Below are 11,622 nucleotides of genomic sequence, written 5' to 3'. Positions count from 1 at the left end.
AAGCATGTATGTACTATTGTTCACTGAGCCTGGCTCACTCTATGTTATGTTTGTTTCTGTAGGTAACCAACCTGGAGGTCGGTCCTAGCCCTATCACCGTCACACTTTTGTCAGCCTAAGCATAGCCAGGCCCTTGATCGAAGCCGTTCATTTTGTGGTGTTTTGCTAGACTATGGCGTATACTCTAGTTATTGCCTTAGGAGGAAATGTATATAATGTTTTTATTATACGCCCAACCACGGGGCTGGTTCTGTATATGCCTATGTATATAACTAGTTCTCTAAGGTGTATTTCCTTTTTGCAATGTGATCCTGGCATGGTAGTAATAGCTCAATGGATGTCATATTTTCTTATATATTATCTTATGATATCAATGCTTCCGTTCAGGCCCCTATGTTATATATCAGGTTAAGTATCTATTTCTGCATAGGTCATGCCCAAACTGCTAGGGGCGGGTTTAGGGGTGTGACAAGTGGTATCAGAGCACGAGTTGCTATCTCACACACGAATCCGTTGAGCTTTAGGATGTCTAGAAAAGAGTAGGCATCATGCATGACATCCTGACAGTATATGAAAGATTGATGGCAACATTAAGCGTACTCTGTTAATACTAACAATTTTGAATTATGTCTATGGTTTATCATTGATTGTTGTGTAGATTATGGTGAGAACAAGGATAGAAGACTCGGAAGATGCCACTTCAACAAGGTTGGACAGAATGGAAAGAATGATTATGGAAATGGCGGAACCTTTGCGGCAACAACAGCAACAACAATCACCACCGCCACCGCCACGGGTACCTCCACCTGTAGTACAAGATTTTCATGCTGAGGACCGAACCATTACACTCACAAAGGAGTTTAAAAAGATGAAACCACCGTCATTCAAGAGAGGAATAGAACCGATGAAAGCTGAAACATGGGTGTTGGGAATAGAGAAATTGTTCGAAGTATTTCCATGTACTGAAGTTCAGAAAGTGCAACTTGCCGCCTGTACTCTTGAAGACAAGGCGCGAAGATGGTGGATGCTCACGAGAACGATGCATCAGGGCTTAACATGGGATAGGTTTTTGGAACTGTTCTATGATAAGTACTTTTCCCAAAGTATGCGAGATAAAAAGGTGACTGAATTTGAAACCCTTAGACAAGGAAGTAAGACTGTTGTAGAATATGAAGCCCAATTTGCTGAATTAGCTCGGTTTGCGCCTCATATGGTAGATACGGATTATAAGAAAGCACGAAAATTTAAAGGGGGATTACGGGGTGCTATCCTAGACCGGGTCAATATGTTAAAGCTACCTACTTATGTCAATTTGCTAGAAAGGGCCGTTATAGCAGAAGGAAATCTTGCTGCTCAGAGTCGGATTTCCGAGTGGAAAGGAAAGAGGCAGAACAATCAATGGTCAAAGGGATCAGTTACTCCACCAAATAAGAAGCTTAATTCGGGGAACTCCAGCACCACCACCCCTGCTCCAAGCTCCACTTCTGTGTGTCCAGACTGTGGAAGGCAGCATCGTGGGACTTGCCACTGGAAGACTGGAGCTTGTTTTAAGTGTGGTAAAACGGGTCATTTGGTAAGGAATTGTCCACAGTGGACTCAACAAACGGGCACTAGGACTGCCACTAGTTCCGCGGGGTCTACACCAACCCCTAACGCAAAGGCAGCTGTTAAACCTACTAATAATAAAGATACTGCAAGGCAATGCAGGGTGTTCGCATTGGTTCCAGGAGATGTACAAAATGCGGCAACAGTGGTGTCAGGTACATTTATTGTTCATGGTCATTCTGCTCATGTATTGTTTGATTCTGGCTCCACCCACTCTTTTGTGTCGAAACTATTTGCTCCTAATTTAGATAAACCTGAAGAAAACTTGTCTTATATGTTGTGTGTGTCTTCCCCTTTGGGAGACTCTATGATCTGTGCTTCCGTATACTTAGCTTGTGAACTTCAACTTGGGGATATTCGGGTGTATGCCAATTTGTTACCTCTTGACATGACCTATTTTGATGTTATTCTGGGAATGGATTGGCTGAGTGATTATGGTGCAACTATAAACTGCTTGACTAAGCAAATCAATTTCCACCCTCCGGGACAATCAGAGTCTATTATTTAGGGACAGGAAGTGACTTCGCCACCTTATCTGATCTCTGCAGTCAAGGCTTGTAAACTAATTCAGAAAGGGTGTCAGGGGTATTTCTGCAGTATTCTGAGGGGGACAAGTGATGAATGGGGATATTGATATGATCCCAGTTGTTCGTGAATTTCTAGATGTTTTTTCCGAAGAATTTCCAGGGTAGTTGGTGGATCGTGAAATTGAGTTTATAATTGACGTGGTGCCGGGAACTCAACCTATTTCTAAGACTCCGTATAGGATGTTGCCAATTGAAATGAAAGAATTAAAGATTCAGTTACAGGATTTGCTTGATAAGGGATTCATCCGTCCGAGTGTATCCCCTTGGGGTGCGCCAGTTCTGTTTGTGAAAAAGAATGATGGAACACTCCGTTTGTGTATTGATTATAGAGAACTCAATAAGGTAACAATCAAAAACAAGTACCCCTTACCACGAATTGACGATCTATTTGACCAACTACAAGGGGCACAAGTTTTCTCAAAAATTGATCTACGGTCTGGATACCATCAATTGAAGGTCAAAGCTGATGATGTGGAGAAGACAGCTTTTCGAACCCGGTATGGCCATTACGAATTTCTAGTCATGCCCTTTGGAGTTACTAACGCACCGGCAGCATTTATGGATCTAATGAATCATGTCTTTAAGCCTTACCTGGACGAGTTTGTGGTGGTCTTTATCGATGATATCCTTATATACTCAAAGAGTGCAGAGGCTCACGAGGATCATCTTCGCCTAGTCCTTCAAACACTTAGAGAGAAGAAGTTATATGCAAAGCTAAAGAAATGTGAATTCTAGCTACAAGAGGTGGCATTTTTGGGGCATGTAATAACAAAGGAAGGAGTCTCTGTTGATCCGCACAAAATTGAGGCGATTGTGAATTGGCCAACTCCTACCAATGTAACTGAAGTGCGTAGTTTCATGGGATTACCCGGATATTACAGGAGATTCGTTCAAGATTTTTCCAGAATCGCTGTGCCGCTTACACAACTGACTCGGAAGGGAGTTGCATTTGAATGGTCAGAAGAGCGAGAATCTGTTTTCCAGGAATTGAAAACAAAGTTGACTACAGCATCAGTTCTGACCTTACCATCCGGTACCGAAGGGTTTGTAATCTACAGTGATGCTTCGCATAAAGGGCTTGGTTGTGTAGTTATGCAGAATGGAAGAGTTATCGCGTATGCCTCTCGACAGTTGAAACCCCATGAAAAGAATTATCCCACAGACGACCTGGATTTAGCCACAGTAGTTTTTGCTTTGAAGATATGGTGGCATTATTTGTATGGCACTACTTGCGAAGTTTATACCGACCACAAAAGTCTCAAGTACCTTTTTACCCAAAAGGAGTTGAACATGCGACAACGGCGGTGGTTGGAGCTGATTAAAGATTATGATTTGCAGATCCATTACCACCCTGGTAAATCCAACACAGTCGTGGATGCACTTAGTCGGAAGAATATGGGAGATTTGGAAAACCTATTTGCGGAGAAAAAGGAGTTGATGATTGAATCAGATAAAATGGATGTGGATCTTGTGATACATGGACAGAAAGTCGTAATAGCAGTGATGATAGCTCAACCAACCTTATTTGAAGAGATCAAACTACATCAAATGGAAGATGAAATACTACAAAAAATATGTGATGAGTTGGAGACAAAACCAAAACCGGGGTTCAGTTTAGTGGATTCAGTGCTCAAGTTTCAAAACAGAATATATGTCCCTAATGTGTTGGAACTTAAACAGAAACTAATAGAAGAAGCCCATGCCTCGAGGTTTTCGATGCACCCGGGAAGTACCAAAATGTACCGAGATTTGAAACAAAACTTTTGGTGGCCAGGTATGAAAAAGGAGGTCGCAGAATTCGTTTCTAAATGTTTATAGTGTCAGCAAGTGAAGGCAGAACATTAGAGACCAGCAGGGCTATTGCAACCCTTTCCAATCCCGGAATGGAAGTGGGAACATTTGACCATGGATTTTGTCGTGGGGTTACCACAGACTCCTCGAGGTATGAATTCTATATGGGTCATTGTAGACCGGTTAACTAAGTCCGCTCACTTCCTTCCAATGAAAACTCAGTATAATGCAGACAAACTTGCGGTAATTTATGTGAATGAAATTGTCAGGCTTCATGGTGTTCCGGTCTCAATTGTCTCAGATAGGGATCCAAAGTTTGTTTCAAGATTCTGGCAGAGTCTACAGGAAACAATGGGTACAGAATTAAAGTTCAGCACAGCTTTTCATCCACAGACTGACGGTCAATCCGAGAGAACAATACAAACTCTAGAAGATATGCTCCGAATGTGTGTGCTGGATTTTCAAGAAAGTTGGAAAACCCATCTACCGCTGATAGAGTTTGCATACAACAATAGTTACCATTTGAGTATTGAGATGGCACCTTTTGAAGCTCTATATGGGAGACCGTGTCGTTTCCCTGTGTGTTGGGCCGAAATTGGGGATAGATCTTTGCTAGGGCCTGAAATTGTGCAGTTGACAACTAAAAAGGTTAAGATTATTCGAGAAAGACTGAAAACTGCACAAAGTAAACAGAAGAGTTATGCAGATAACCGACGAAGGGATTTAGAATTTGAAGTGAATAGTCATGTGTTCATAAAAGTCACCCCAATAAAAGGACATCTGAGATTTGGGAAACGGGGTAAGTTAACACCCCGGTATGTTGGTCCCTTTCAAATTCTGGAAAGAGTGGGCCAGGTAGCCTACCGAGTGGCCCTTCCACCGAGTATGAGCCAAGTACATAACGTGTTCCATGTCTCTATGCTTCTGGGATACCTTTCAGATCCATCTCATGTCATAAATTACCACCAAATTGTGTTGGATGATAAGTTGAGCTATGAAGAAAAACCACTTCGAATCCTGGATCGACAAGTAAAGCAGTTACGCAATCGAGAAATTCCAATGGTAAAAGTAGAGTGGCAAGAACATTACGGAACTGAGGCTACTTGGGAAAAAGAAGAGGAAATGCAACACCAATATCCGCATCTATTTCCGTTTTAAGGTAAAGCAAGTTTGTGGGACCAAATTTATCTAAGGGGGGGAGAGTGTAATAACCCGACTCTCATATCTGATTCTGGTATATGGTTAGTCTCTTATTCTGTACATTCTAATCCTTAATGAAAAATTTCATGAGAAATTAAGTGTAGGTACATGGAACTTATGAATTGAGCCTATCTGTTTAGTAAGGAAAAGATCTGTCACAATTGGAATGTGTGACTTAGAAATTGAGAGCCTTAGAGATTTGATAATCCAAAATTGATTTTATATTTGGAAACAACATAATTTTTAAGTAATAATAAGCATCTTTGCAGAAATTTGATTTGGGAATGATTAAACGATTGGATTTTGTCTTATTCACCCTTTATAAGATATATATGTGCTCTTGGGCCATTTGATCAAAAACCTTCTAATTTAAAATAGCTCCTGAGGAAAAAGACTAAAGGAGAGAAGACTTGAAAGGTAGTGAGAGTGGAGTATCAAGAAGGTTGGAGATTTGAAAATTCAAGTGTAAGGTATGTGGATGTCTATCTTATCCTCATAATCATGTTACTTAAGGGTTGGGATTGTGGTGCTATGTGTGTGTAAGAAGGAAATTGGCAAGATAACCTTATTTGTGAATGTTTTGATTTAATTTGAAGGAGCTATAAGAAGCTACACTCTTTCCTTCAATTCCTTTGCTTGAATTCAATTATATGACATGGTTTTTATGCATATGTGTTTACGTTAGAATCTTATGAGAGTGAATGTGTTTATGAGTTTATGTTTATGAGTTTATGAACTTAAGAGTAATGATCTAACTTATACTCACTTGATGCATGTATTTTGATTCTTAATCACATGAATTTGGACCTTTAGACTATCAATTTATAGTTAAGATGAGCCTCTAAAGATACCCAAACAAAAATGGAATTTTGAAGGAATTTTCGGACAATTTTGACTAGAATCGCTGCACGTGCGGGGGGCCAAGGCCGCACGTGCGGGAGCCCCAGCCGCACGTGCGGGAAAAATGGGGAATTTTGGTGTTGAACACTGCTAAAAAAGCACGTGCGGGGCGTCACTGCCGCACGTGCGGGAGACTTTGCCGCACGTGCGGGGATCCTAGCCGCACGTGCGGCCCAAGCTGGAAAATACGAATTGCTCCGTTTTACGTGCTGGATCCTGTAATGTTGTTGAAACCTGCAATTGATGTTATTTTGATGTTCATTAATTCCGTCGAAGTGAACGAGTCAAGGGTTGATTTAATAAGAAAAGAGGAACTAATTTGTATCTTTGTGTATGTGTAGGAAACGCTTCAGGAGGAACTAGTGCCCCATCGCAACACAGTGAGTAATAGTACTATCAATGTACCGTGATCACGTTAATTAATATTGTTAGTAACGTTGTGTTGAACATGTATGCTATTTAAGGAACGGTGTGAAATCATGGAATTGCGAAACTATATGAAATTATGGAAACGTCGAAAGAGCTTGTGAAATATGAACCTAAGAGGCCAAGGGCGGACTTGTGAAATAAGAACCTATGAGGCCACGGGCCCACTTGTGAAATATGAACCTAAGAGGCCAAGGGCCGACTTGTGAAATAAGAACCTATGAGGCCGAGGGCCAACTTGTGAAATTGTGAATCCAAAAGGCCAAAGGCCAATGTGATAAGTTATTACTCTATGAAGCCAAAGGCTAGTTTGTGAATGTGTGAACCCATCAGGCCAAGGGCCAATTTGTGAAGTTGTGAAACCGACAATGTTGTTCTACAAAGTTGTACAGAACCAAACTAACTACGTGATTACTGCTTTATTTACGTTGTTCTCTATAAATGAGTAGTGAAGCATGTATGTACTATTGTTCACTGAGCCTGGCTCACTCTATGTTATGTTTGTTTCTGTAGGTAACCAACCTGGAGGTCGGTCCTAGCCCTGTCACCGTCACACTTTTGTCAGCCTAAGCATAGCCAGGCCTTTGATCGAAGCCGTTCATTTTTGTGGTGTTTTTCTAGACTATGGAGTATACTCTAGTTATTGGCTTAGGAGGAAATGTATATAATGTTTTTGTTATACACCCACCCACGAGGCTGGTTCTGTATATGCCTATGTATATAACTAGTTCTCTAAGGTGTATCTCCTTTTTGCAATGTGATCCTGGCATGGTAATAGTAGCTCAATGGATGTCATACTTTTTTATATATTATCTTATGATATCAATGCTTCCGTTCAGGCCCCTATGTTATATATCAGGTTAAGTATCTATTTCTGCATAGGTCATGCCCAAACTGCTAGGGGCGGGTTTAGAGGTGTGACAGCAAGCCTCAGTCTCTCTGTCCAGCAAGGATTTGGCGGAGAAGAAGGTGTAGATACTTCTATTTCAAGAGATGGAGCAAGGGCAGAAGGAATAAGGGCATTAATATAATCGAGCTAGTCAGAAAAACAAATCTTCGCCTTCTGGGCTAAGAATGATGGATTGTACCCTTGTGCCTCTTCGAGGCGTCGGGCAGCATGCACTACCCTTGTAGGCATGGAGGATGTATACCATGCTACAAGCAGATTTTCCTCCAAACTGCGTCGATGATCGATGGGTACGTAAGGATACACCACCGAGCTTCGCGCATAGGAAGGGAACTCTAAAGGGTCAGTAAACTCGACAAAGTGATGGTTGATCCGCTCCTTTAAATCACAAGCCTCAGGTTTTGACCAGTGTGTCCAGTTAGAAGTCCTAGAGGAAGAAGAAGCTGCAGCCTTATCCCATGCAGAGGGTTGTGAAGAAGAACTTCCCATGTCCATATTTGTAACTTTCTGAATCAAAGGATTGAGAGCAGTTCATTCGTAGTCCAAGGGTGAATTAGAGGAAGAATTTCCCATGTCCATATTTGTAAGTTTCTGAATCAAAAGATTAAGGGCAATGTGTTCGTAGTCCAAGGGTTGATAATTGGCAAAGGCATCCATGACCTGAATATAGAAAGGTAGGTAAAGGTGGCTAATTAATGCATGGAGGTTCTGTCGAGGAGGGACAGCATCATCAGATGACTCTTCGTGTGCTCGATCAATGGAGGAGGAAATTGATTCGGCCATAAAAACGTATCAGTCTGTTCGAATACTAAGGTGGTGGGGGTGTTCAAAAGATTGAAGGGGAGTTAATGCAGATGATGAATGATAGTTGCATTTCTAGAAGAACGCAAAGCCCATGTACGTTCTAAGACGTGGGTAAAAGACCTTGATCCACTAATATCACCAAGTATTGGGTATATTAGTGTGGGGGGTAATGTTGGCTATATATTTTGTACAAGCCAATTACAATTCGACACGTGGCAGAATAAGGGTAATACAGGAAGACTATTCAAGTCTTCGATCCTGATCGTACACGTGGCAGTTAGTATTGGTTATTATGAGATCTGAGCAACAGTGAATCAACAAAGAGATGCAAGGAGATGTGGCTTCAACGGTTACTCACATTTAAATTCAAATTTATGAGGGAAGTCTAACTACAAGTGATGACATAGTGAGCTAATTACAAGGCAACATGATCAGCGGTCATGGAGGAGCAGTTCGACGGTCGGAAACGCAGTTCGATGGTCAATCTCGAGAAGTATAAATAGCAGAGAAGGCCCCAAAAAAACCCCCCAGACTCAGATCCAAAAAAACCAGTCTTATTGTACTTATTTTTCTTTCCAGTTTTACATTTTCAGTCTTACATTTTCCGTACTTTAAATTCCTGCACTGCACTTCGTTCATAGGAGTAGTTTCAAATAGATTGTCGCTGTAAACCTCTATGAGGCTGAGTTTGGATCATTGTAAGTTTTTTCATGTTAATTAAATACTTCAATTGTTCTTCATTTAATTGTTATTTTGCTTAATTCTCCTAAATCAAGCCACCAGTAAAAGTTCTCTTCATTGGGGCTGAAAGAACTAAAACGCAATCGTCTGATAATTAGTTGGCAATTAATTTTCTGTAAGGACTAATTGATCCTTGCTGGCATACTCGCAATTACAATAATAACCTTCGAAAGCCAAAAAGCCAACAGAATCTGAAAAAAATAAAATAATGAAAACAGAAAATCAAACCAAATACTTACAGTATTATTTTATTAGAAAATTCGATCAAGTCCAGTGTTGAACATTGTGTCCTTAAGACAGATTCGTTCTCTCTACAGTACTTTCAGATTCTGGACATTTATCTCCTAGGATAAAATGATCAACGACAACTAGTAGCAAGATTACCAACTAATTGCCTAGCGAATATACTCTGTGTTTATACTCTCTCTCACAGAAAATTTATGCAGCAAAATGTAGGAAGTAAAAGTAGAAAAGAAAAATAAAAATTGGATTAAACCAAATGGAGGACTTGTCTATTTATAGGAGATTTGGTGGCTATTTGTAGCGCCCGACTTTCTTCGCGTGCCCTCCCTTTCGGAGAAGGCGCAAATTGGTCGTTCTACAGCTCGGACTTCTGTCACAGTTCTGAATCTAATCTCACAAAGTGCAATGTGAGACTGATAAACACTAAAGAGTCCAAATCTGGCAATTAGTTTTGAAAAATCAATTTTGAATAAAAAACCGCCAAACATGGACTGCTTTGCCAGATTACAGAGTCGCCACTTAAATATTTTATTTTTGAAAAATTTAGGAAACCCTGACTCATGCCAAAGGCCACGTGTCCGTCATCACCAAAGTTGCCTCGGCTCGAGAACTTGGGTATAAGAGGGGAATGTCCTGAAATGAGCACCCCCACTCGCCCGATCAAAGAATCGGCCTCTACTAAACATGATATGTCGTTTTAAAATCTGATGTGTTCTTGTCTGATTATTAACCTAACTTACTATGTGATGCGCACAACATACAAGTATAGACTAAATCGCAAGAATTGGAACAAAACAACTCATGTTTGTTTTCGAAAATGGTTTGAAAATGCCACCCTCAAGTAGGCTAAAACGCGGATTTGCCACCCTCAAGTGGACTTTAAAATATGATTTTGTCACTTCGCAAAGTGGGCTTACAACTCATAATCATCGAGTTGTTCCAATTCAGGCAATCAAGCCTTCACCCACAAGTATTCATGCAGTTAATCACTTAAGCAAATAGCCTCATGGCAAGCATGCTAATATGACAACACTCACACTCATGCAAAGATGCTAAAGTGTAAACACTTACAGTGTACTCCAAGCCAAAAAAGAAGCTAGTTAGAAATCATGCATGATCCTAACTATACAAGATACCTAATACAACACATGCAATAATGTGATTTAAATAGGCTCGGCTATCTAAAATGGCATATGAATGCAACTTGATAACATGCCTTGAAACACGTATTCAAGTAAGTACTAAAATACAATGCAGTTTGAATGATGCGCCAAGCCCGGTGCATGCAATACAAATGAATGATGCAAACATACAAAGCATAAGGTATGCTAATTGAAAAATGACCTAAACTAACCATCGAAAGCGGTTAAATAAAAGGGAGAAAGAAGTTGGGGTTGGAAGACATGCACACACATATGTACCCTTATTACAACACTGTACCCTCTCGACAGAGGGTCCGAATAAATGAGCAAAGCTACACTAAGCTAAACTAACTATTACAAACCAACTAATTAACTAACTTAGCTAATTACTTATTACAACACAAGACTTGAAATTAACTAACTATTCTAAGTTAGCTAAATATTACAAAATGAATTAATTAACTAAGCACATTAACTAATTAATTACAGAAAATGACAAATTAACTAACTAAGTAAAGCAGTAAAATGGCCTCGAGGGGAGGGAGACATGCATGCTCGGTTTGGTTCGCCCAAAAATGCATTACCTTGCCATGAGTTGCCTCTGTTTGCACTCGCGGTGATCTTAGAACATCATATGAACTTCCAGATTGCATCTCTCCCTTAACACAGGAACATTTTGGCAATTTCTCCTGCAGGTGGCCGACTGGTCGGTAGGATACCTCAACTGGCCGGCCGGCCAGTATAAGTGGTCGGTAGGCTAGTGCAAGTGGCCGACCAGCCACTTTTCTTTCCAAAATTCTGCCTTTGCTGCAACAGAGAGCAGCAAAGCCAAGACAACGTATTTGTCAAGAAATGTGTGTACTACCACCCTCTTCATCATGTCTCAAGCTCAAAGGAGTGTGGTACTTGGCTCTCAAGCCACCAATCAAGCATCTCGATGCATGATGGCCCAAAAACTAAGCTTGTACAAGCTCAGTGAATGCGCACATAAGACTCAAAGTGTCTCCACCCTATCATGCATAATCAAGGGTGTTGGCGACCAAGAAATGCGACACGTTTCATCATTTTGAGTATAAAACGTCTCACATTTCTTGTGTTTGGATTAACGTCCGATCCAAACACATGCAATGCAACACACATATGTTATCTTGCTCATGTTTTACTTGGTTCATTTCTTGTTTACTCATTTACATTACCAAACCATTCCTTAATTGATTTGGTCCAATGTGAAAGTCCTCTAATTGGAAAGATGACCTAAGCCACAAGAACCTTAAGC

The 11,622-nt window shown here is 40.6% G+C and overlaps 1 protein-coding gene across 1 annotated transcript; it reads left to right on the top strand.

Annotated features, from left to right (window-relative positions):
* Window positions 1-661: 661 nt before the first annotated feature.
* LOC114266326 (uncharacterized) lies at window positions 662-2,113 on the top strand. The gene has a single exon (XM_028207207.2). The coding sequence runs from the start codon at window positions 662-664 to the stop codon at window positions 2,111-2,113; it is 1,452 nt and encodes a 483-aa protein (XP_028063008.2).
* Window positions 2,114-11,622: the final 9,509 nt, after the last annotated feature.

This window comes from Camellia sinensis, chromosome 11 (assembly GCF_055761805.1).
Source record: "Camellia sinensis isolate YWXY chromosome 11, ASM5576180v1, whole genome shotgun sequence".
Classification (NCBI taxonomy): Eukaryota; Viridiplantae; Streptophyta; class Magnoliopsida; order Ericales; family Theaceae; genus Camellia; species Camellia sinensis.
Note: the sequence above shows the minus strand (reverse complement) of the source record. Positions and strands in the feature narration are given on the sequence as shown.

Excerpts from the sequence above, each read along its gene's own strand:
- LOC114266326 (XM_028207207.2), top strand. The coding sequence starts at position 662 with ATGGTGAGAACAAGGATAGAAGACTCGGAAGATGCCACTTCAACAAGG.